The following is a 26,910-nucleotide window of genomic DNA, read 5'->3' as shown; positions in this document are numbered from 1 at the left end:
TCCCCAAGGAAAGAAACATACAAAGCATCCTTTTCTGTGGCAGTCAAAAGGAAACCATCAATTTTTCATTGCTTCATAGATGCAGCTACAAATTGCAAAACTCATCTTCTTTCAGTGTAAGTGGTTTTGGGGCCTTTGGCATTAGTGGTCAGTGGAGTAAATCTTGCATGTGGATTGTTGAAATGTTTTTTCAATGGCAAAAGAAACTCTCAAGGGAATTTAATTTCCCTTTCACAGAGAGGCAAAGAAAAATGAAGGGACGTTGCAGGGCTAATGCAATGCTGGGCTGTTCCTCAGGCAGTTACCTTATGCATTTATAACCAAAGGTTTTATATTCACCCTCTATAGTCGAGTGGTTCTGTTTGGCAAATTGTTTTACACTGGATTACTGAAGGTTCTGAGTCTTTCCTAACCCAGGTGAACCATGCAGCTTCTCATTTGGCTTTCAGTTCAACTTCTTTTGAATTACTTGATTTGATACAGCTCTGTATTTTTGAAAGATTTTTGTACAGATTGCCATGTCTAGTGGCATCCTGTGCAAGGAACTTTCAAATCTGGATGAAAACCTAGATTTACTTAGTCATTTTCTATATTAATGTTTAGGCTTGGGGTTTTTGTTGTTGTTTGAGCAATCGTGTCTTCAGACCTGTATCACTTTAGGAAAAGTTTCTTCGATTACCTAGGCCATTCCTAATCCCATTTGTTTGTGGTTGCTCTTTGTGTAGCATGATATTCTGTAGCTGAGGTTTTTCACGTTGAGGAGTGCTAAAATATAAATGGATATGGTGCTGGAGCTCTTCTGAGCGGATTGGAGAATTGGGAATTTCTCTTTGCAGATTTTCATGTCTGGGATGCATGGTCCCGGTGCTATCTTCTGAATACCAAAAGAGTTGGCATTTATGCTACTTCAGAGAAGATTTGCCTTCTGAAGGAAGATAAGCTGGTAAAATTGTGGGTTTTCCTCCTGCCCCCTTTCACAATAAGAGGTGAAATAACACAGAATCACCTGGTTTTTTAGACCGATGCAGTCAAGCAGCAAGTAAAATAAAGGTCTAATTATTCAAACTTTTATGTCTTCATCAGTAGTGGAGTCACACATTTGGAAATCCACAATTAGGATCTAATAATTTACTATTTCTCAAATAGCTTTTAAAAACCACGTGATGAATCTGCTCTTCATCCCTGACTTTCCTTCATGGGGTGATGCTATTTATGTGCTTTGATGGTGCTCTAAAATCTGAAGGAAATTCCTTTGCCAGTTGAGCCAATGTTTTGTTAACAGGATGTTTCCATTTTCTTTTACTGCTTTAAACTTAATAAAAACAAATTTAGAAACTCTCCCTGTTTATAAAGGAGATGACAGTGCTAGCTGATTAGAAGGGGCATAATTTGTTGCCCCACTTATCTCACACTGTTGATTAGCGGCAACAGATAGTGATGCCAAATTCACTTTTATAAGAGTAAATCTGGCACATATGCATGACAGTTCTTCCTCTTGTACCATCATTAGCAGACTATAACTAACTGGCATTCTGCCACTGTGGAAAAGGAGAATTGTTTTCACTCAGCATACATCTTGTGTTCACCATCTGTATCCTCTGTTTTTAGGGCCTGATCCCACAAAACTATTACAGAACAGTTAGTTCTCCAACATCTACTTATGTTTCTGGTAATTACTTATGCCTATTAATAAAGAGAGGGGTTTTTAAGAGCTGGGGCTTGTATTTGTAAGGTGTATTCTGAGTATGTGTTATAAATCTTGTAATGGTTACCATTCATTAATAGTATTCATTGTATTTGTAGCCATGTGGACACATTGTGGGCTCTTGAAAAACACAACCAAAGAGTGTAATATCAGGACAAAACAAAAAAGAGGCATCTGAAGAGTGGTAGGATGCAAGTTAGTAACACACTAAGTGGCCTCTGTTCTGGTGTTTTTCTACCCTTCCCAGGGAAGGATTTTCCTGACAGCTAACCTGAATTTTTCAGGTGATTATGTTTATTGCTCCTGACTGTATCCATTGTATCGTTTAGGTTTGGTACATGTCTCCTGTCTTACACAAGGGGCAAAATACTGCTGGTAGACATTACCACAGGCTTGGTTTAGGGCTTGTGTTTCCATGCACACATTAGATGGTGGGGAACAGCCTCCCAGGCCAACAGTGGCATGGGAGGGAGTTGGAAGACCAAGTCTGAGAGCTTCCCTTGTACCTGTCTGCAATGTTCACATGGGTTGCAAACCTGTTTCTTGCCTTTGCTCAGAATTTCTGTGGCTTTTATAATTGCCAGAGGGTCACCCTGCAGTGTTGAACAGTTGTGTGTTTGTGACAGGCTGGGAGAGTGTCAGCTTTGCTTAGTGTGACTTGTCACAACCCAAACCCTTCCGTCATCGCTTCGAGGCCTCGCTGCTGGAATGTGCCCTGTGTGTTTTGCCTTGTGTCTCTCCCAGAGCTGACCCCAACTACAAAACAACCTGGCTCCTTTCATTACTGCCATTTCTCTGGGTTGTTACACCTTGTGTGAGCTGCCACCACACTCGCCCATGGCTCACTTTCAAGTTGGGATTTAAAAGACTCGTTACAACCTCCCAAGAGCAAAGCAACTGGAGACTTGTTTGAGGCAACACCTCTACAGGGCTGAGGAGCTGATGAGGGGCTGAGGGGCAGCAGCTCTGCTCATGTCCCCATCATGCCCTTCATGATGCTGGTGCAGATCCTAAGAATCTGCAGCTGCATCCCACCCGGGTTCCTGCCCAGCCCTGCTCTCCTCTCATCACTCTTTTAGACTAAGCTTACCACCCAAATATTTGTGACAAGATGACTGGAAGGCAGGCAGGAGGTTTTCAGGTAGGGCAGGCAGTAACTTGGTTTGCTTGTTGGTTGGTGCAGAAATTACTACAAGGGGTTATGCCTCTCTCTGAGGGAGAGGCATTCCGTAGCTAACTTGGCTGATAGGCACTGTTTACTATGTAATGTACTCCTTAGGTCTTCAGATGACATTTTCTGGGGAAAAAAGTAAAAGAAAGAAAAGAAAAACATTTCTTTTGATTTGGTTCCAGATAAAATCCAGCTTATACATGTGGATATATGTTGTATATCTTTTCCTTGTTGATAATGGAAATAATGTTGTGCATTTTCTAGAATAGTTATTGTGTTTGGTATACATCACCATAGGTCAGCTTGCAGCATGTGTACAAAAGACTGGTTCTATTTTCAGTACCCTTAGCTGTGAGAAAAGTGGCTTAGATTCTTCTGCTCTTTGCAGTTCCAGGAATCTTAGTCATAAATGTACCTAATCAACCTTCAGTGTCCTTAAAACATACAGTTACAGCTTTTTGGCATAAAAGTTATTACAGAAATGAGAAGCTCATGTGAAATTTTTGCTTCTCTTTATTCGTAATCTCCAAATGAAGGATATTTACACAGCAGTGTTATATGTCACCCAGCTTTACTTGCTACTTCACAGAACTGGAAGTTTAGATATTGGAACTGTGCAGAACTGTAATTCTTATGTTACTTGACTCTTAAGATGGTTTCAGTAATATAGTTTAATGCAAACTCACTGATGACATCCATATGTATCTTCACAAGCATAAGGAGTTCTATGAAGACAAAAGATTTTGGTATTGACCTGTACAAAACAGTTTGATTTGTAAGTTCTGGATAAAATTCAAAGATAGCAGATGTCAATTTACTCAGCCTATGTGGGTAAAGAAACATTTTGAACATTGAAAACAAATCAGAAAAAACATAGTCCAAAAATAATGTTTTTTGGAAAACTGAGCTTTTAACAAAGCAAACTGGAAGTCTGCTTTGGCATAGCAGGACCCTGCTGTGTAGTTAGCAATAAAAAAGAATGGTTTAAAATGCAAATAAATTTAAGAATACAAACAAAGCAAAATTTGTGGCAAATTTGTAATCAGCTTTTCACTGTGTTTTACATTAAAGAGCTTTTTCCTTACAGTATTTTCTTAAATTACAGAACCTTTACCTCCCATGGTGTCTTGGAAACGCTGTGGAATTGCTCTTTGTTTATGACAAAACAGGGAAAACTAATAAGCACTGGACTTGTGTGTTTGATTAAACACTTCCTTAAAGTAGCACTTTTGTGTGGTTTCAGCTTTCCTCTTTGGCTTTCATCTGTCATCTTCTGGTTGTGTTCTCTATTTTTCCTTTGTCCATAATATTAATTTCAGCTTCCTGTTGTTGCTGGTTGGTTGAATTTCGTCACTAACCACTCGGTTGTCTTCATGTAAAACATGGCTGTAGTTAAATGTGATAGAGATACGGTTGGTTGGCTAGGGTTATAAAATAAGACTCACTATAAAGGCTATAATATACCATGGGCATAATTGCTAGGACTCCCTGAGAAGCACAATAAATGCCTTATCTGTAAAGGAACAGGAGTAGCTGTTGCTTGGCCTCCTGTGTTTCATACATGATTACTGATTTCAAGTGATTTTCTAATTTTTTGTGGCAAAAAGTATAATTGGTGATTAATGTTGCATCAGATTATTCTTCAGAATTCTGTCTCCCAGCTGCATTAAGGATTTTACTGGCATTGCAGCCCAGTGGAGCAAGCTGGTGATTTTGGCTATCAGTGGGATATCATATGGAACGTCAAAGATAATTTCATTGTATTAGCTTGATATTAAAAAAAATTAGTACACATATGTAAAGTGTGGCATTGTACTTTGCCATTCATTTTTCTTTGTTCAGGTTACTAGTGGAAGCTATATCTGAAATGAATATTAAAAGTAGAATAGGAAGAACTCATTTAATTTGTGTCCATTCAATTTTCTCTGAATGGGAGGTAAGTCTCTTTCAGGAGCCTCAGACAGTTCTCTGGCTGCTCTGAGCGTAGGAACCATCTCACAGTTTAGTGTATAGGGTAACCTTTAAATACTCCAGCTCATTGGGGATAAACTTGTGAGACAGGTCGTGATGTTGCGCTACAAAGATCTTTATCTGTGCTCTGGTCTTTTTTCAGGTACAGTTCTGTAATCACTTACGAGTAAATCTGTCCTTTCAGTAAGACAGTAGATGTAAATTTGTCTTCTCTTTCCACCTTGTCCCTTTACAGTGTGCAGCAAACTGATTTTCAGTAAAGCCACTTGGATCATCTTTTATTTTAAAAACCCCAAACAACAAAGCCTTTACCAGTTAAGATGCCATGGGAATTTGTTTTAACAGTTCTCAGCCAGAATACAAAAATATTGAAATAGCTGCAGGTCATTGAAAACTGCGTGGCAGGAACTTGGTAATCTTCATCTGACCTTTTGCTTGCTTGTGTATATGGTAAAAAAAACTTCTAGAATGGAGGCTAAGGCAGTGAATTTCCTCTAAAACTGGTATGCCTAATACCTAAAAACGCCGGAGGCTTATGCACAGAATGGATTAAAAAGAAAGAGCTCCTTTCCACTGCCTTCTTTCATCATCATGTACCTTTGTTTTCAAGAGGGTTTTTGTGAATAAGCTGGCTGAAGATAAGAACCAACAGCACTTGATGTAAATCTGCATTTACATAGCTGGGGCAGAGTAAAAGAGCTGCAGGGCAGGTGAAAGCCATGTCTTGCAGTCTGCAGGAATGTGGTGATGAGCACTGCAGCTGGGCTCAGCTTTCAGCTGTCTTGGCAGTGTTCTAACTGAGGCCAGGTGAGCTAATGGGCCAAATACTGCAAAAATTCTGAAAATTATTAAAATGTATTTTGAATTAAGAGACTGAAGAAACTGTTTTTTTCTCATATCTGTTAGAGCTTCTCCCAATGTGAAAGTTAGGCATGATGTCTGACACAGGGGTTGTGGGTTTGCTTCGAGTTTCATGGCCAAGAGTCTTGATTTACCTGACTTGTGGTGGCACATCATGGCAGTAGCCACACACAGGGTAAGAATGTCCCTGCTGAAGCATATTGCAATAGTTTGTACAAGTATACACCAGGCCAGGGTAATACAATGTCTGCTGGAGACAACAGGAAATCTGTAATGAAAAGGTGGGTCGATCAATGGCTGGCCTGGAAATATCCAATATAACGAAGTGTATGTCTTTTGAAAAGCATATATGCTCCATCTGATGCTAAAGTAGTCATTGAGGAATGAGGGAAGGAAGAATTAATATGTATCTGAACTAACTAGCATAGACTTACTTTACAGTCAGCAGCAAGGGGCAAACTTACTAAGTCATGTTTTAGACTACTAGAAGCCTACTGTTGTGCAAAAGAAGGAAAAGCCTAAAAGCACCCATTTGTCTGTCAGCTGTACAGAAGTTTAGACAGCTAACTCAGACAGAGATGTATGTTTGGATGAATATTACTCTGGAAATAATTTCAGACTTCAGTAGACTGTGGATCAGCTTTGACTGAAGGTTTGCTGCTGTGAAGCTGTTGTGATAAGTTCATCAAGATCCCAGTCAGCTGAGAAACCACTAACTTACCATCCCCCCCCTTTATTACCACATTATCCATTGTAAATCTCTGCAAAACAGATTGGTGCATCAGTTGGACCTCTTTGAAATAAGATAGTCCTCCAAACAGTGTTGCAAAGGTGTTCTTTGCATCCAGATGGATTTTTTTATATTTTGTTTATTCTCATTCCAAAAATACACTTTTTTTCAGTCAGTGTGTGTACATAATATATGCTTCTGTTTAGTACAGCAATTGTAAACAATTATTCCCTTCACAGAAAAGAGGATGTGTGATAATTATTTAGCAGCTTGTTCCTTGGAGATTAACTGTGTGAATCTTTGAGGGACATGACCTAAGCTAGAGGCTTCTTAGTAGTTCAAAAAAACACAAAATGTAAATGGATCTTTTCCTGGGCCAGATTTTCAGTAGACTGCTGAAACTCTGTTTAAACAGGTACTTGTGCATGGCAACAGTCCTTAGGCGGTGAAATACAAACATCTTCAAATAATGACCTGGTCTTAGCCATGGTTGTAATAAAAGTATACAGCTGAAGAGATAAGTTTTAGTATCCCTTGGTAAATATTTGTCCATGAAACTGGAGCCACCATGAAATGAGGTATTGTCAAGTACTTTGTGCAACTTTAAAAAAAAAAAATTATCTGTGTGTTTTTGTATAATTTAAAAAATTGAAGCTGGAGTCTACATAAATAATCAGTCTACATCCACTCCATTCATAATGTGTTTTGGAGGCCCAGCTGAGTTACTGGAGGAGGCTGGATGCCCAAGGCTGTTAACCAACTGCGCAGCGAAGCCTGGTCCCCATCGTGCTCTCACCCTCTCCTTTGGAAGCAGTTCCGAGTGTGCCAGGAGTGCTTACCAGCTTCCCCATCAGATCACTCCAGTGCATACATGCATGCCTACACTCTCTCCTCATCCTAGGAAGATGGTTAGGTATTTAAATTGGATTAAGCTGCTGCATTAAAGGGGCAGAAGTTGCATTTCAAGTTGTTTAATATTGCAGTTCTTCTCTCTGTTTACTTCTCTGTTGGCATAGTCACTGGCCAATTGCCCTTTTCTTGTGTCCTTTTAGATACCTCCTTTTCTCCCTGCCCTCCACATCTTATTCCTCTGTCCATGTTACTAAATTTGTCATACCATCTCTAGAATTTCCCTTTTGCCATTTCCTTGCCTCATTCAGCTGCATCTGCCTCTCTCCTTCAATGCCTTCACTGATGCTCTATGTTGTGAACAGTAGCATTAAAACTAATTTGTATTTGCTTTGATTCCATAATGACCTCACATTAGTCCATTTCCCTATTAATAATGTGCCTGTAAAATGCCATTGAGATAATGAGCCTCATTACAACACGTTTTTCCCTAACATAATACCAGCAGGACTCCAGTTTGTGAAGTACAAGCTGGTTGAACCCTTAGCGAATGCTTGATTTAATTAATGGGAGGATGCAAAATGTGCAAGCAGGCCAGTATTCCTCTTGGAGACAAAATGATAATTACCAAACCCTACAAGTGATTTGTAAACAGCAGACGGGTATTTTTCCTAAACTGACTAATTCAGCACTTCGGTAATGTGATTATCTCTCATTACAGCCTTTTGTCAACTCTGCCTCACATTTCAAGATGAAACCTGGTATTTTTCCTTTAGTATGCATATTAAAGATGATTCAGTTCTCTAAAATCGCCATGCAAATGCCCCGGGGCTTTGTATTTTTTACTTACTGTGTTGTGGTGCCATTTACACTGCTACGGTGAGCAGTATTTTATTTGGATCGCAAAACAGTGAGGAAATGGTTCAAAATATGTTTTGCTTAAGCAGTTTATCTTCCTAGTGCAGCTGGAGTTTTTATTTCACACTCAAATGCACTAGTAAAACATCAGGCACCTTTTTTTTTCTAGTCTGTGAAGCAGATGACTACAGCAATAAGGGAATTAGAGTAATTTGGCAAATATTTATAATTCTTGAATAGTCTCCCTAGCAGATAGACCTTTTTTTGTGTCTTCCTTCTTTTTAAGCCTAATATCATAGTATCTGAGCATTTGGTATCTTTCCAATGCCTAACCACACAAAAGAGGAAGATGGCCTTACCTGCATTTTACAGATGGGAAGGTGGGACACGGGGATGTGGGGGCTGCCTGTGTTCTGGAAATGCATGAATCATAGGCTGCCATCATGTTAGGACTGTCCCATTAGGGCTTCCCTGTGAGTGCTGATGTGCTGTAGCAGGTACCAGGCAGCTGTGGTGAGTGGCTGCAGTGTGGAGGGTGGGGACATCCCTGGCAGGGTCTCTGACAGGAGTCACCCCAGCCACTCACAGAGAGTTTGTGAGTGGTTCAGACCAGAGTGCCCAGGGAACCAGACTTTCAGCTGTGGTGGAGGGTAACAACACTGCAGGAGGGTACTTTATGTTATAAAGTAATTTTTTATTTTTCACGCAGTCATGTACATTGGCCCCTACCATCGCATGCAACCCTGTTTAGGTTCCTGTTCATAATCCTGTTTAGTGGTGACGTAGTATCATTATGAGGAAACAAGAATACTTACCCTTCTAGGAGTCACATTTTCTTCCCTGCACTGGCTCCAGACAGACTGGGAGTTATTTCCTTGATGAATGAGGAGCAAGTGTTCTTCTTTTGCCTGTTCACCAGCTGAAACAATCAGCAATGGACCTTACAGATCTTCTGAGTTGTAAAGGCCAGTGGCACACCTGTAAGCCATGCCAAGATGGATGTTGATAAAAACATTCCTGCTCTTATTTATTGTAGCTTAGAGCAATATAGCTGAGTTCTTTGTCCTTTAATAGTGTGACTCATTTTGGGACTGTTTTTGTTAAAGTTCACAAATATATTTGAGTATTTGTAGAGAGCTGCCGTATGAGTAAGGCTGGCCAACTGTTTGTATTTTTTTATTTTGTGACCAGATGGTTCTGCTTTTGTCTTTCTCTTTTTAACCCCTTGCTTTAATAGTTTTTTAGGCACTCTTTCTTCTCACCACTCCTCATAAAATATTGCAGTTTTCGTAAGAAATACTATAAAAATTATTGTTACCCTGACTAGTGATTTGAGTCCAGGGTTGAAAGTTAGATCAAGAATTGGTGTTTCCCTGCACTTGGAATAGGAAAATGGTTCTCCTTGTGCATCTTCACAGTCATTGTGCTGTATATATTTGTCCTAGACAAGGACTTAGTCTGTAAAGACACTATAGTCATCAGATAAAGAGCACCAGACTTCAAGACCAAAATGTTTGAATCTGAGCTGATGGAGAATTCAGTTGTAGGCAACCTGATATCACATGTAAACTGGGTACATTTAATATTATTTGTCTATCCATTACTGCAGTATGAGATAATTTCCAATTTTTTTCTGTGTTAATTCTCATGGTATTCCCACAGGATAGCAAAAAGCAACCATCCCTATTTTTCAAGTTGGGGAGGAAGTAGAAAAAAAAGCCTAATTTACGGAACTGCAAATTCTTGATAAGTAAAGTATTTCCAACTCCTTAGAGTATTTTTTAATTGTCTAGATGTTTCAAGTGTATAAGTTCTTTTGAAAAATATTCCATTTCCACAGAAGTTTCATGGCATTTGTCAGAAAACATCTCTCTTGTAATGGCATTAAAAATCCAGCCACAATACAGCTCTGTTTGTTTTTCAAAATCAAACAGTAAATGGGAATTCATCTCATGCAACTGCAGAAGCCCCCATCTCAGCAAGTTATCTTAAGCTTTCTTCCTAGTCATCAGACAGAAGTGTGCACTTTTTAGGATGTAATTTCTTTTAAGGATCTGATCTCTTAATCACCAAGTCCCTGCTTCTCTCTTTTGACTGCAAAGTAAACCTAATTCAAAATGTTGTATCCTGTGCTATAAATGCTTCCATTAATTTAGCTGAATTCATCCATAAGTGATTGATCAAAGACACACAGGATGCCTTGTAGCACAAAAATTTTACCCAAATCTCCCAAATACTCAAACCTCTACCTCACGGACTTCACCAATCTATCCAGCAGGTTGTATTCACTGCCTTTGGTCTCTGATTCTTCTCTTCCCATTTAGCTTCTTGGACTTCAGCTGAACCCCAGCTGTAGAAGCTTGCACTAGGGAGAAGAAACTAAAAATGTGGGATAAAACATTGGAGATGGAGAGAAGTTATAAGGAGAACTTAATAGTTACCCTCTCTAGAAAAAGGTCTGCTGAATTGAACAGCTGATTTCCACAGAAATTGCTCTTAAGGTTTTCCAGTAAGTTTTGACCTGCCTGTTGGAATTTCATATGCAAGATAACACATTCTATTCACGTTTGTGAAAGAAACGTGAAAAAAAAACCCCAATCCCTCTTAAAATTGTAATGCATTATTTAATTCTATATGACCTTTTGAGAAGGTAACTAACCTTATGCTAGAAAGACAAATACAGACATGGCACAACGTCCAGCAAATTCACTGTGAGTTCCACATGCTTCTTTAAGGGCTCAGTAAGCGCAATTCATTGTTGTTAAAGCAAATATTTATTTGACAGTAGAGAACAAAGCACCCAGGCCCATTTATGGTATTACTGCTCAGTTTACATCTTCCCAGACCATAACAGAGGCCAGAACTTGGATTACAACCCATTTAAAATGGAAGATTTCTTTCTCAACTTTTACTCCAGCAGCTGGAGACAGGCTTGGGAAGAGGCTAATGAAAATGTTCCTATACTTCTCTCTTTTTTAGTGTAGATACTTGTCCTTAAAGAACTGAATGCAGGCCAGCAATTAATTTCCTGCCCTAGGCAGTGTTCGAATAGCCTATTATGTCTATGACACAAATTACACTCCTATGGGTTGAGCCAGATTAGCAACTGTGAAACAGGGGTAGAAACCTGGCCTCATCTTTATCAGACACATCCTGCCTTAACTATTCCCATATCAGAGTTTTAAGCATGTTTTCTTAATGAACCATATTATTTTGAAATGTTGTGTTGCCTGTCATACTTGGTAGTTAAATAGGTGTGATTTGGGTTTATGTTAGGTGGTAACCTGCCAAATGGGAAATTGGTAACAAAATAAAGTGTGTATCTTGAGCATATGCTGTAGACAAATAATTATTATCTCAAACAACAGTAAAATATCTTCAAATTTATCATTATTTCTTATTTCCTCTTGCCACATTTTCATTGATTTCTTCATTGACCTCAGGCCCTAAAGCAGACACGCCTAACAGCTGTAAAACTTCCACATCAAAAGTGCATGTATTTTTATTGAAAATACCCTTTATAGCCATACCTATATGCCATTCTTGATCCTCTGCAACTGAGGAGATAACCACGCAAGAACTGAAACTATGAATCCTTTCTTATTGATTTTTCAAAACAACAATCATGTCACATTAGCACCATGGCTTTTTCCCATGTGTTATGGTAGCATAAATCTTTCCATTGGTAAAAGTAGCTGATTCTGGAATAACCCCCCCCCCTCTCCAGATACTTCAGGAAGTCTTGGTGAGGAAAGTTTTTTGTGTGTGGGTGAGATATACATGGCAATTAAGGTGGTCTCTTTGTTTGATGACTGTAGCTCTGCTTGTTCAGAAATCATTTGGGGAATAGCCAGACAAGACTCCAAAAGGGGTTAAACCTGTCCATTTTCTAGGAGGTATTCTTTCCATAATGTTTGCTGAGAGGCTGCGGAGCAGGCAAGATAAGAGACTGTACAGCTGAAGAGTTGCTCTGCAGGAAGGCATTCCCTTTTGATTGACTTTTTGTACTCCACTGCCAAATCCATACCCCTACGCTTCCTGATCCTACTCTGACACGTGACAGTGAGTTGGGAAGTATGGTTGCAGTTAGAAGAGTTTTCTGTGGTTGCTCTCCAGCAGCCTCTGAGCATTAGAGCCTCTCCTTCTCCAAGGTCTGCATGAAGAATCTTGGAAGTGAGCCGAAATCAATGCTTCTGCCTTCCAGAAGCACCAAAGCAGATATGTCTGTGCTATCCACAGTCACAGGGCAAGAACAGAGGCTCTCTTCTCCTATGTCCCTAAGGAGAAGGGATTAAAATGGCCTTTCCATTCAAATTCTGAGTTATTTTTATGTCCAAACCTTCTGCCAGCTTTGGGGGAAGCCTTTAAGTGAGCAATGCAGTACAAAATCAGATCCTGAATAGGTCTTTCTTGTATTAGCATAAACAGTCTCCATTCCTCTTTTATCCTTCCAGTTTATTGCCCTCCCTTGCCTAGTTTATCCTGCTTCAACATGTGCTTTCTTCAAGCCACCAAGAAAATCCATCTCACTTTTGTCACAGTCTGATATTTTTTGTGCAAACATAAATATTTGGAGAAGTTTACAAAAGATTAAGCTTCATCAAGTCAAGCATTCCTGCTAATGCAGTGTCAGGACAAGCCAGCAGGGAGAAAGAGCCTGGGCTGGTGTGCACAGCTGTTGCAAGATCAAACTGTGGAACATTCACTTTTGATTCCACTGACTTCATTGATCAAAACCATCTTCAAAGTTAGCTGGGTTTTTTCTTCCAGAGTGAAATCCTTTCCATCAAAACAGCTTCTTCAGTGTGCAGGCTTCATCTGTATTGTGATTCCCTTGCCTCAGTTTTATTTTTGTTCTGCAAATTGCTGATGCAGATACAGTGCACTTGCTGGAGCAATGAAAAATAAATCCATATTAGAGAAGTTTCTAGGATGCAACTCAGGGCAAAAATAGTTGGGAGACCTGCCCACGATACTTGTGCTTTGACAGTTTGGGTTTTGCTCTGATCATCAGTACCTAAGAAAAATTATGCCAGATTCCATAATAGTGTAATATAGGGAGACTTTAAATGAGAAAATCCCATGTAAGTAAGAATATAAACAAAGAATTTTTTTGGTTTGTGTTGGGTTTTTTTTTTCCTAGTAAGGTAAAACAAACAAACAGTTATTCTGGAATTTATGCAGCAAGTAAGTAATAAGATTATAGAAGTACATTCAAGACAAATGGGTGCCTGTCTGCAAACACACCAGCATGTATTTCTTTTGAGGAGCTGTGTCAGTCTTCAGCCTCAAGCACTGACAGTTTGGCTTTCTGCTCCTGTAGGAAGTGGATTTGTCATGCCAGCTAAAATACTATCTACCTCTTGGACAGCTCACAGGTGACACCACTGTGGTGATGATGGGTGAAAAAACAGCTGTCTGGCATGCTTTCCTTCAGTGCTGCTTTGCTGCCCCTTTCTAGAGAGGCGACCACAGGAAATCCACAGGAAATCCTACCTTCCTAGAAAAATATCCTGCTTCCTCCTAAGGACGCATGGATCAGCCAGCTCGACTTGACTGTGGGCAAATCCAAAGAGAATAATCTTTCATAGGAAGTGGCTCAAGCTTCATTGTTTGAGACACTGAAAACCACAGTGGACAAAAAGACAGCTGGTTGGTTTGATCAAATGACGGTGATATTTTGATCAGGACTGTTGGACTAGATGACCCCAGAAGCCTCTTCTAAGCAATGTTTTTATATTTTGATAATCACAAAATCTAACATGTTTTTTCAGTCTCTAAAGTCTGTGCTTCTCTGATAAACACTGCTAGGCCTTGTACTTGGTTCCATTTTTTATAAAGAATATTTTTTTTCCTGAGCTTTTAATTAAAGATGCATATAATTAAAGTACTGTTTTTATTGCATGTTATAAATTATTTATACTATTCTGTGGGAGTGCTAGAAATTTTTCAGCATTCTTCCAGCAAGATAAATTTTCATAATTTTAATACTTTCAATATATTCCTGTAACTGAACACATCTCATGAACCTAAAGAGGTTATATTAATTTAGTAATACAATGAGAAATATGCTTAGGGTTGAAGGCCTATGACTTTGATGCGTAATATGAATCGGTAAATTGAAACTCACTCATCATTTAAATTGCAAATGCAGCTGAAAGTGACTTCATGGTTCAGACTGAAGTACAAAAAAACCCTGAAAAAATGATATATTTAATATCAGAAAGTTATGCTATCTTGCACAGCAATTAAAGCCAAAAAAAAAAAAAAAACCAAACCGAAAAGAGGGATCTGGGCAGCTCTGTACTTAAAAATCTTTTAAATCTATCTGTGAAAACTGTTCATTGGTTTCAAGCATTTCCTTTCAGGCAAGCCTTAAACTATAGCAATTAGGATCAGAAAAATGAGTTGCTCTGAGATGATGATTATTTTCCGTGATTGTGGTAGCATGAATGAACTACAGGAAGCTTTCCAAACCAGGAAGAGGATATAGTCCCTGTTCCAAAGCATGTGAGTGTAAAAGGCAGGGTAGGGAAGAGAAGAGATGAAGCTACAATACAGAAAGCAATCTGGGTAATGCAAACCATGTATATGACAAATTACAGCTGGTAGAAAGTGATAGCAATTTTTCTGGAGGAGAAGAAAATCAAATTTATTCTTATTTAGGAAAGAATGTGTTTTGGCCAAATGTTTGGGGGTTCAAATGCATTTTTATTTTTAGGATGTTATTGCTATTTTCTCAACATTAATTTTTAAGAGTGGGAAATAAATATTATATTTCTGGGTTTTATAAGGACTTTTCTCGGGGAAAAAGGAAAATTGCAGGAAAATTCCACATAAAAGTGCTTATGAAATCCCAATTATTTCTGCTGGGTGCAGGAATATTCAAATCTATTCCTAAATGAGTAATTCCCTTCAATGTGGGAGACGAAAAAAAAGTTTTGTACTCAAAATCCGTATTTTTTTGTAGAGAACTTAGAACAAGTAGTTTGAAAATAAACCCTGAAACCAAACAAACCAAAAAGCTTAAATGTAGGTGTAAAAAACACTATAGAAATAAAAAGGGTGTGTAAATATTACCTTTCCTTATCATTGTGTCCTTGAGAAGTGGATCCTTTCTTCCAGGTTTCTTTTCAGCTCAGTGACTTTCTGGGTTGCTGCAAACTCCGTGTTGTCCCCCTGGGTCTCTCATGACCCAGTCGCTCTCTTTTTAGAGGAACATGCCAAAATAACCCGAAACAAACAACTGAAACTAATGCCATATGTCACAGCTTGCAACATGAAGTTCCTAGTTCAACTGGTGTCTTTGAGGAATGTGCGTCTATTGACATAAGACAAAATAACAAAATAACCTGGGCAAATCCAAAGCATATAAAGCTAATTCTTGAAAGCAACAAAGTGTGTGTCAGTCTTCTCCCGCCACCGCCTCATTTTACTTCTAACCATTAATTTGTTTTCTTTCTAAATGGTTACCGGTAGTAACTTCTCAATTTTTGAGGTAAATAGGAAGAGACTCTCTCAGCAATGTGTTTTCTATATTGCCAATTTATTAGAAGAATTGGTGGTTTAGACTAAGGAAGCTTTTTAAGATTGACCTAAATGATGACTTGAGGGGAAACTGAGAAAGTATGTGGAGAGAAGTGTGATAAAGCCTCTACAGAACAGATTTGAGTGCATGCCACTCTGACAGCAACGTGTCTGATGGGCACACCAAGCTCTGCAGTGTATTTTTGACTTCAGGTTGTGTAATCTGTCTTTATCTAGTCATCTCTCAAGTCTCAGTAGACAGAAGTACCAGGCCTGGATGTCCTGACAATTACCCTCCACAGCTGATAACAGACACGTGGAGTATTTAGACAAGCATTTGTTTCTATTTGTTGCTACATGATTTTAGCATCACAGAAGATGAGATTTTAATAAACAGACAATATGTTTCCTTGGGATAACAGCTCTGATTTGGGGATTTTGTTTTTTTGTTGTTTCCTTTGCAGGAAGAAGGCATCGTGAAGGAAATAGACATCAGTCATCATGTCAAGGAAGGTTTTGAAAAAGCAGATCCTTCTCAGTTTGAGCTGTTGAAAGTATTAGGACAAGGTTCATATGGAAAGGTAATTTTTATTGTCCTCTAATCACCCAGAGCAGCACAGAAAATATTACATCTTTTCTCTATGTTCATTTACAGTGCTATCATTATCCATGTATAAATTATCTCGTAAAGGCACTTAAGGAAAGCCCTTCTATCTTACTTTTAGTAGCACTTTTGTCTTTTAGCTGTCTTTTAGCATATGAACCAGTTTAGGAAATAGCACTTATGGCTCTCGACCTGGTGTAATGAGCACAAATGGTCATTAGTGAGCATCACTGTTATAAAATTGGACTCCCTCCTTCTGACCTCTCCACCAGGGAGATGAGTGTGCCACTGCTGTGCAGTTGAGGATGTAAACAGGAACATTCAAAGACTTAAAGAAGTTAGCTGCACAATTCCTACTGAGGGCAACCTGGAGTACATTTCCAAGTACCAGACTACTATTTTTAGCTCACACTCAGAGGCCTTGAGAGGATCCTGGAGATGAACCCTAGTGAAGAATTCAGCAATCATTATAGCGAGAGCATGCAGAAAAAACCCTGCCTGTGTGACCACAAGCTAATTTATGTAGAAATAGCATTCTCCACACATCTTAAGACAAAAGATTTTCTTAATTCCAAAGACAATTCTTCAGCAGGGTATATTGGTTGGAAATGAGAACAGGAAGGAAAGATGGAGAGGACAAAGGAAGAGTCAATTCAGCCTTAAAGTCTTTAAATAAGACATTGAAACATTTGGAACAGTGACCCTACCTGAAACTAGTCATGGAAGTCCTTATAATTGTTAGTTTATTATTTTGTGGAGTTTTAAAAAATAGTTTTCAATCAGCACCTTTAGTTTTATTCCTAAAGGAAGCTGTATTGAGAGTATTTGTTAACTTCCTGGTTATTCTAGAATAATATTCATAATTAAATCTATTAGAAGGGAGTTTTGCTAGTACAGATGTTAATAACCTGAGGTGTTTGCAAACATATCAAATGAGAAAATTGAAAGTCATGCTCAGCACATGCTATTCTGGCAAACTAGTATAGTACAGATAATAAAACCTGTCAAGTAAGCACTTCAGGGCTACTTGGTGGTTTCAAGAATGATGTAGCACAGCCTTTAAGAATAATCAGAAAGATTACATCATTTTACAGTACAAGGCATTTTCATTTGTTCTGTTCCTTTCTGGTTTGGTGATTATTTTGATGTCCTCTGAAAAAGAACACGGTGTTCTTGACTCGTCTTTTTTGGAGGGAATGCAGACAAGTGCCCTATCCCATGCTACAGTGAACAGCTAACTAGTGACTAGTAATGTAAATTGAAAATTTTGCTTATTACAGCAATATGGGTATTACAAGCTTTGCAAGATTATATGGCAGTCAAGATATTTCTAGAACTGCAACTTAATATTTCTGCAAATGCAGCATGCTGGACTGTTCCATGTGCAGTGCTGCTGAAAACCATTATCTTAAGAGTTTGGGTTTTTGGTTTTATGGGGTAAAGAGTCCATAAGTATTTTTAAAGAATAATAATACGCTGAAAATCTAGTGTCTGGACAAGCTTGCTTTTGAGTTTCTCCTTCTTTTCAATGTAATACAAAAATTAAATCTTTTACTTGACCTGGATAGAAAAATATCCCAACTTTTCTCTGTAAACTTCTAAATGAATTGACCTCCTGTTAATGCTGGAGCAGCTGAGCTTAATTTATCATGAATATTAAGAAAAAACACTTCAGAAAGTCGTATGTGTTCCTGTTGGATTCAGATTTCATCATTTTTTCCTACATTTGTGAGCACTGGAGGTAGTTGTATGTTCATTGGACTAGGAAGCAGGAGCTGAGAGCTGTGGAATTGTGCATATCTTCTATGCACAGGAAACATCTTGAGAAGGAGAGTCTCACCAAAACCCAATCACATCCTATTGTAGAAATGTTGCAGCTGTGATGCTGTCAGACATGAGTCCTGATGAAGTTGTTCAGAGAGAATGTACCTTTTTCTTTAATTTCCAGCTGCTGTACCTGCTTGGTAAAAGTTGTTCTGCCTCCCCACAAACCTTTCCTCAAACAGTGTTTGAGAAAATCTAATCTTTTTACAGACTGGGGTTTTTTAGGAGGAAGAGTCTTTCAATTTGCAAAAAAAGCTCCGGAAACAAACTTCCTCCATCCTCTTTTTTGGCTTTTTATATTTTAGGTGGAGACAGTTAACAAAGCTGCATGGTTCCTGGACAGGCAATTAATAAAATAATTTCCACAGAATTTTTAATCCAACTAGACATTCATTAGTTAGATATTTTCACCTAGCCTTTGTTAATTTATATATTAATAAGTATATGCTATGTATTTGGGACAGTATTTTTACTTCCACATTTGGCTTTACTTCAGCTTCTGTCCAATAACACAAGTGCTGAAATAAAAAAAAAAAAAAAGACGCTGTTGCCTGGTACTTCTGACCTCAGAAGAAAGAGTGTAACCTGGGAATCAGCTAAATTACTTATTTTATTTTCAATTACTAAAACACTGAATGTCTTATAAAGACCAAACGGAACCACTGATTCCTTTGTTCACTGCCCCTCCAGTGCAGATGCACTCAGGGGCAGATAAAAAATATTTGCATGTAGTAAAACAAAAAGAGTACAATTTTAGCTACAAATTTTATTTTATTTCAATTCAAAATTTACACTGTCAGCAGGTGAAGCATAGGAGACTACATCAGGGAGAACTGTCTTTAATAACAACAGATTTTCAGCTGTATGAACTTTCTGCATCAGCTGGATCTTAGGCAAGTCGCCATTCATGACTTATGGCATAAATTGCACCAGATTGATTTTTTTCTTTAATTTAATTGATGGCAATATTTTAAGACACTGCACATTCCCAGTCAAAAATGAGACATTTTTTTTTTTTCATGTACAGCTGGTCAGAATATGAAGAGTTATGTGCACACTGATTCTAACTTTTCACCCATATTTAACTGAATGTATAATGTCAGTTAATAATGTTGAAAATGTTTTCTTTGTGAGGTTGTAAAGGCTTAAAACTGAAAATTTCCAGGGCTAGCTCAACAAATTGCAGGTGAAATAGATATGAAATGCTTTCAGCTAGTAATTTTCATTAGATTTCCTGAACCATGGTATCTATTCTCCTGTCAAATACAGTAGGTCTTGTAAGTGGAAATTCAGTACTCATCTACACAAAGCATTTGCTTTTTACAGGTATTTCTAGTCAGGAAGATAAAAGGATCTGATGCAGGCCAACTTTATGCCATGAAGGTACTTAAGAAGGCAACTCTGAAAGGTAACGACTGAGAGAGTGGCTTCATTCTCTTTTTGTGCTACCTAGTAATTTATTTTTCTTGCTGTTTTTTACATTGTTGCTGCCTTGAAGTATATGAATGCAAAATTCTGCCTCACTGCAGGTGAACGTTCTAAAAAGAACTTAAGTAAAAATGTGTTACCTATACAGTGTGAGAGCAGGAAAACTGCAGGGGTTTGCAGTTTCCCAGCTGGATGTTTTCTTTATTTTCTTTGTGTTATTTTTAGGGCCTCTATTTGGTATATTTTAATTTGTATTGAAGTGTCACTATCTTTCTGTTGCCGAAGTAAATAAGGATATTGCTGAAGTAAAACCTGGCTCCTACAGGGCAGAATGGCCTTCCCAGCTGGTGTGTCTCACTATGTGCCTGAAAAGCCATGGGAACATGTTTTCAAGTGTGAGGAGTCATTCTGAGATCGTCGAGATCATGCTGTTTCCTAGCTCATGGGCTGTAGGAGGCTAGGGCCACATGACTGAGGTTTAAAGCTGGTCATTCTCTTCTGGGGCCACTGGCTGCTACACCCTCACTCAGAGAAAAAATAAAATTGCTAGTCAAGTTCAGGACTAAAAAGAAAAGACAGTAAATTCAGTCTCAGTTGAAGTCTGTATTGGTTGTTCCTCCTCAGAGTAAGTAGGATGCAGTTGTCTTCTTGTTTCCCTGAGCTAGCACTGTTCTGTTTTTTCCTCAAAAGCCTGACACTTTTTTGCAGATAAGATGGAGAGCATTCATTTTGCCTGGTGCAGATATTTTGCATCATCTTGGACAGTGTGGGTTTGTGCAATGCAGTGTAGTGTCTAAATTTCTGTCCTAATGTGAAGAATAATTAATTTGAGATAGTTCTGGCCACTTAAAAATCCAGATTTCTTTAGCATGCCTTGCTTTGGGGAGCCAAAATATAAACAAAGCTAGCAGTAATTGCAAGGTAGAGCTACTGCAGGTGGTGTAAGGCAGAGCCAGCACCTCTTCTGAGTATTGGTCAAAATGGGGAAGTGGCACAGCAGGCATTTAGACAGTCCTTTCCTCTCAGAAAGCCTTTTCGGGGGAACAGTAGTCTGAAGCAATGCTGGCGTGCTTATCTTTTTGTTTGGAATCTAGATGAGAATGTTTGTTCTAGAAGAACAGCCTGGTGTAAATAAACACTTAAAACAGTACTAGGCATGAGACATACAAAGTAAAAGGTCAGGCCTGTGTATATCACATGTATGACAGAGTGATTCTCTGACTTCTCAGCCCAGAGCAGGACTGTGAAGTGCCCAAACTGAGCACTGAATTCAACTGTCAGAGTCTTCCCCACTGGGGAAATTAATCTTCTGATGGTGTCTGAGCAAGGTCTGTGTAATCCCTCAGACATCAGGGTGTACCAGAACCTTATTTCTGTTTCTTTTGACAACACAGAATTTTTTTACTGAAAGAGAAAACTGGGTATTCCCTCTTTTTCTGTATGACTCTGAGTGTTTAGCAGGAAGAGTTTTGGAGAAGGAGAGAGTTTCTTTTGCATCCCCAAATGCTTTATTGTTACTTAATATTTGATGGCCAAATATGTAATGTTAGACTCCACTGTAAAAGGAAAGACCTGTATTATGGCAGTATTTCAGGAAATCTCAAAATTTAGATGGTGATTTTAAAGTACCCAAAGTGTTCCATCACGTTTTTGTTCTGTCAAGAGGAGGCACCTCTTTGCAGTTCTGTGGTTCATTATAGCACAAAAAAGCTATTTATTGTCTTCTCAAGTGTGGCTCACAAGATCCAAAAATTGAGGCTACTTTGTGATTTTGTTGGATTGCATTTCATTCCTATTCAGTCTACTTACCTCTCTGACTGCTAGCTCTGGATTTCCCATTAATCTCAAAATAACCAGCACAGGAGTAGAAACTAATTTGTCCACACTGGTTTCTACAAATAAGTTAAATTTGACAGCTGTTTAACTCAAAGTACAAAAATAAAGGCAGAACCCCATTGGCACAGGGCAAGTGAGACAAGCAACAACGAGGATTGCTGTCAGTAAGCTTCCATGTAACTTTTGGCACAGAGATAATTTTTCTGACAGCTTAATTTCATCTTTTAAGTGAGAGTGCTGAAATGTTGCTGACTCCCTTCACTCAAAAAGGCTGGAAGTCACTGTGATGTGATGTATTTATTACCCCATCAAGCAACGGGAGCAAAGCTTCAGGTACATGTTAGCACTGCATTCAGCATTTGCTGACAAAAGGCACACTACAAGACAAATTCCTGAATAATTTTGCTTTCTGACCTGCACTCTGCACAAGTGCCACATGGAGCAGGAAAGTCAGAGCTCTCCGTGCCAATGCCACTGACATGGCCAGAGAGCCCTAAATGTTATAGCAGTTATTTTCCATAGTGAAACAAATTTGCAAAGCTTGTAAATGGACAACTCAGAAAGAAAATAAAAGAGGATGGGGTAGCAAAGCTGATTTCTTTTCTGGATTAATTCAAAGAATTAAAACCTTGATAAATAAGAGACCTTCAGGAGTGATGGTTTAAAACTACCTTTGTACCTTGCTCTGAAGAACAGCCATAGTAGGTCCTGTTGAGGGATTTCCTATCCTGGGAACCTGACTCTGGCTCTGCCTGGCTGGTAATATTTAGGAAGAAGCAGAAGTACAAAATGGTGCTTTCTCCAATGAGACTGCTCCCTCCTGCCTCTTTCCAGGGTATTTGTCCCTTGTTAGTATGAGCCAAACTTCACCAGCAGCAAAGGTTAGTATAAAAAGGGTACAGCAAGCAGCAGCAGGACTCTTCAAGTGTTCATAGCTCAAAAACTGGTTTTGATGCAAGAGACTTTGTAGATCAGTCACATGTGTAGATTTGAGCTTGAAAAAGATCTGCTAATCAGCAAACCACTCCTGCTGTGAAGGGAAAATTAGGCTCAAGAATATTGCAGTTTAGATTGTAAAAGTTTGCAGAGGCACATGCTGTATGCACAAATATTTGTGAAAATGAAATTAGTCGTGAACTCAGTAAGTTTTATTTTAAACAAGAGTATATCTGAATAAGCACCTGTAACAGCATGGGTCCTTGAAAGTGAGAAAGCCATTGTTACTCTTGGTTGTAAATGAGAGCATCACACACAAGTTCTTTTGCTTTCTGACTCATTTCCTTTTTCGGGAGCTTGTGGGTATCTGATTTTAAAGCAGAGAGATTTCTGAAGAAACTAGATAAGTGTTTCATTCTAATTATTAATTTTAGCAAAACCTTGTTCAAACTGGATAATAATGTTATGTGTGTTAGGTGCCAAATAGGGAATACATCAGATTTGAAGCTGCATGTATATATAACTCTAACTTGTCTGTCTTTCAAATTCTGTACATTAAATTACAGTACCTTTGCAAATATAAACCCTTTTGGAGACGTCTAGGTGCTCAAAGATATTTAGGCACTTAAATACCTTCCAGGAGTGAGGCTTTTGCCTTTCAGAATGTATTAGGTAGTACTCTTAAATATCATCTTAAATGTTGCTTTCATGTCTGTGTTACACTCTACTTCTTCTTTTTCTTTGAAATCAGATTTTTAGATTAAAAAAAAAAGAAAGATAATAAAATTGTTCTATATGTTTAAACCCTTAAAGACATATATCAGTGAGTCTCAAGTGCCCATCCTGAATACACTGTGAACCTGAAGAAACCAGAAATAAACTAGAGAGTGTGTATTGTGTGGATATGTATGTCTTGTATTCACCAGCAAAGATGGAACAGAGGGACAGGGCAAGCTGATTTTTTTGATTCATTCAGCATTTCTCTCAAGGTGTCTCAGGCTCCATCAACTTTACTGAATGTGATTCAGGATTCCATGATCAAGAGTTGTTTAGATTGGTTGCAGTGTAAGCCTCATTAAACACCCATGAAATGCCCATAAATTCCCAGCAGGTTGCTGTGCTGGAATGTAAGGGAGCTTGAAAATCAAAGACCCATTTCTCCAGGAGACGTGCAATCTAAGAGAAAGTGGCATGAAGCCATCCTTCACTGACATAATGCTTATGAACTTTATAAATATTACAGTGATGATGTAGCAAGGGTTATGTGATGGATCATGAGAAGTGGTTTGCATCTGGCCATCTGGTCGGTAATGGGCTGTGTAAGTCTTGGCACTGGAAGCCATTTGATCCTGAGAATGCAATCTACCTGTTTCTGCTTATGCTGTTTAGAAATGATAATCTGTTTTGTCCAAACCTCTGAAGTGCTTTGCAGCTTATGATCCCCTCAGTTTAAGCCAGCAGGCTTAGGGGTTTGCTGATGTGTGATGGTTATAGGTGCAGTAAGCCATGAGAGCTGCTTTAGTGACACACAGAGAGCTTGGCTGTTCTCAGGGATGTTGGATCGATGGTATTAATTATACCCTAAATTGAACAACTATCTTAGATGTCACCAGGCAAAGTGTGATTTCTGTGTAAACCACTGATATAACTGTAGTAGTGGTTACCCTGACTGGACACCAACCGAAGTGGCTTCTTCGGTGTGTGACTCAGTTTCCCTGTAACAAACATATACAGATCAGATACAGAAGTCCAGTGGTTTCCTTCTGATTTGAAGGGAATAAAACTCCAACAAAATGAGAAACTGTAGGCAATATTACCCTATATCTGTTAAGCAGGACTCAGAAAGAGTCTTCACTCCAGTTAAAACTAGCTCCATTGTGCTGAGGTTTTCAAGGTGTCTTTTTCTATTTCATACAGTCCTTGTGTTTTGTGAGAGGCTCTCGTACTCATCCAGGTTCACTGTTTAAATTTTGGGTTATTATCTTTACTTAAAATATTCTGCTGTATCTTTAATAACTTCTTGGGCCCCTTTATAAACTGCTTCTAAAAATTCACCAGGGAAGCCCTGTCCATAGGACAGTCCTGACCCCACAGCAGAGGTATCTTTGCCCTGCAGTTTGGAAGAAAGGTTGTGTGCTCTGCATCCTTGGAAATGCTGCTTAGGTATGGCTTCTTTAGTCTGAGAATTGTAACCATCCAAATGTCAGGGCTCTGAGCTCAAAAAAACACAAACATTGCTGTAAGTGCCCTTAAAGATCTAGCTGAGACATAGACTCCCCCCTCTCCCCAAACAGCCATACACTAATTTTTCAGTCTTGGAAGGATATAGCAACTTCTGTGTGCAGAAATGCAAAAATATTTGATTCCTCTGTATATTGTATATTGTATATTGGCTCTAAAATGTAAAGATCGGCATAGTCAGTATGTGCTGAGCCAGACAGCAGTGCTCTTGGGTCTCCATCTGGACCTGGTCCATTCACATACACATTTTGTGGGCTAGGAGTCAAGAAGTGCTGTGGAACGTGTGAACCTTCCTAACAGTTTAGGAGCAAATTGGATTTAGTAGCTGTCATCTGAGGAAACAGAGATTTCTTTCCTCTGTGGGAATTTGAAAATGAAATCAAGAAAGACTTCAACAGCCAGTGCTTATGGGTCACTTTTGGGCTGTGTTTTTACAGTGCCTCTGCAAAGTTACTTGCATCAGACCACCTCTTCCTTCCTGCCCTTAAAAGTCAGCTTGCCTAGGGCTTGCTTTCTGAAGGAAGAAAGAGTACAGTATGTAAGAGAGAGCTCACTTAGGCTGATTCTAATGGGCTGTGGAGAATAATGCATTTCTTTGTTATAAGGAAAATTAACTGTGTTTAGGCAACTCATTGTGTGTCAGTAGATATTATAGAGAGTCCTAGCCTGAATATACAGCAGACTGGAAAGGTTAAAACCAACAAAAAGCATGGCTGGAGGTTTATTTTCATAGCATTTGCTAAAATGTTCATTGAGATTGTAGCTTCTGGGTTAGATACTTAATACTCTAGTGATTCCCTACAGTGTTCGGATTCAGATTTGGATGAGAAGGGAAAACTTTTGCCTATAAATATAAACTGAACACACAACGCTTAAAGAGTTTATTATCTGTTTTATTCAAACCATGTGGGAGTTTGCATTGTATGAAGTCCTGATTAAATTATAGTATCTTCACAATGCCAAATGCATTGTGAAGATCCTGTTAGGAGGCAAAAAATTCCCACTGCTAAGACATTAAAGAAATGAACACTGGATATTAAAAATGCTCTCTGTTTTGTTACAAGGGAACATTTTGGCTCATTTGTTTTTACACAAAAACCTGTTGTTCCTTATGGAGCTTTTTCTAAGTGCCAAAGAAAATTCAGCTTTCTCTTTGTGAAAATGTTGGCTGTTGAGTTTTATATAGGGTCCAGAGAGGGGCAGTGAAGCTGGTGAAGGGTCTGGAGCACAAGTCCTAGAAGGAGTGGCTGAGGGAGCTGGGAGTGTTTAGCCTGGAGAAGAGGAGGCTCAGGGGTGACCTTATCACTCTCTACAACTCCACAAAAGGTAGTGAGGGGTCAGCCTCTTCTTTCTGGCAACTGTTGATAGGATGAGAGGACATAGCCCGAATCTGCACATGGGGAGGTTTAGGTTGGACCTTAGCAAGAATTTCTTTACAGAAAGGGTGATTAAATGTTGAAATGGACTGCCCAGGATGGTGGTGGAGCCACTGTCCCTGGGGGTGTGTAAGGAAAGACTGGACGTGGCACTGAGTGCCATGGTCTGGTTGACAAGGTGGTGTTCAGTCATAGGTTGGACTCCATGGTCTCAGAGGTCTTTTCCAACCTGATTAATTCTGTGATTCTGTGAAAACTGCTGCTCACATTGCTGAATAGCAGGTTCTTCCTGTTGTCCGAAGCAGGGCAGAATTATTAAGTCTTTGTCTAAATACTGGTAAAAAATTAAAATCAACCTCCCTGTCTTTCTCCCTGTAATCCAACCAGACTGACTCATGTAGGAGCACATACTTCTGTGTTTGACATTTCTGCTGTAGGTAAACGCAGCAATATTGCCCAGTCCTTTCCTGTCCACACATTTCTTCCAGTGCAACTCTGCTGTTACAATAATAACAAATTATAGCTCCCTGCATGGTTGTATGTTCATTTGGAAAGCAGCTTCAGCCACTTAGTGTGTTGCTGCCTGGAATAGCTTTGTTTTATTCTCCCCAGAGAGCACACAGGACAGGACTCACAAGCGAACTCCAGCTTTCCCCATGAGCACTTCAGCAGTAGAAACTGCGGTGGGGTGGGAGTCCTAGGATCCAAGAGCATTGGCACTTGGGTTTGACTGGGCTTTTGAAAGAATTCTTGCAGTCATCTCCCTTTGCTGTGCCTCGGTTTGACAAGCACAGCAGTTTCGGAGCACATAAGCGAAGTTCCCTCCTGATGGAACTCACTCAGGAGCCAACCCAGCGCCCTCCAAGCTCTTGTGGCCATTCAGGTCATGGCCCCAAAGTGTGACAAGGTGTGGGGCAACCTCAGGTTCCAGCACCAACTAGTATTTTCCACAGATAGGAACCACACTGCTTATTAGTGCACCCATAGGTTTAA

The 26,910-nt window shown here is 39.1% G+C and overlaps 1 protein-coding gene across 6 annotated transcripts in view; it reads left to right on the top strand.

Moving 5' to 3' along the window:
- RPS6KA2 (ribosomal protein S6 kinase A2) overlaps window positions 1–26,910 on the top strand; it is a 286,999-nt gene that overhangs the window by 178,111 nt on the left and 81,978 nt on the right. For all 6 annotated transcript variants that reach the window (XM_085055349.1, XM_085055344.1, XM_085055346.1 and 3 more), the window contains 2 exons: window positions 16,137–16,253; window positions 19,427–19,508. In XM_085055349.1, the coding sequence (XP_084911475.1) occupies window positions 19,478–19,508 (31 nt within the window). In that variant the 5' untranslated portion in view covers window positions 16,137–16,253; window positions 19,427–19,477. The remainder of the gene's footprint in view (window positions 1–16,136; window positions 16,254–19,426; window positions 19,509–26,910) is intronic.

Source organism: Lichenostomus cassidix, chromosome 3, assembly GCF_008360975.1.
Source record: "Lichenostomus cassidix isolate B80296 chromosome 3, HeHo_3.0, whole genome shotgun sequence".
NCBI classification, from domain to species: domain Eukaryota; kingdom Metazoa; phylum Chordata; class Aves; order Passeriformes; family Meliphagidae; genus Lichenostomus; species Lichenostomus cassidix.
This window is presented reverse-complemented; position numbering and strand designations above follow the sequence as displayed.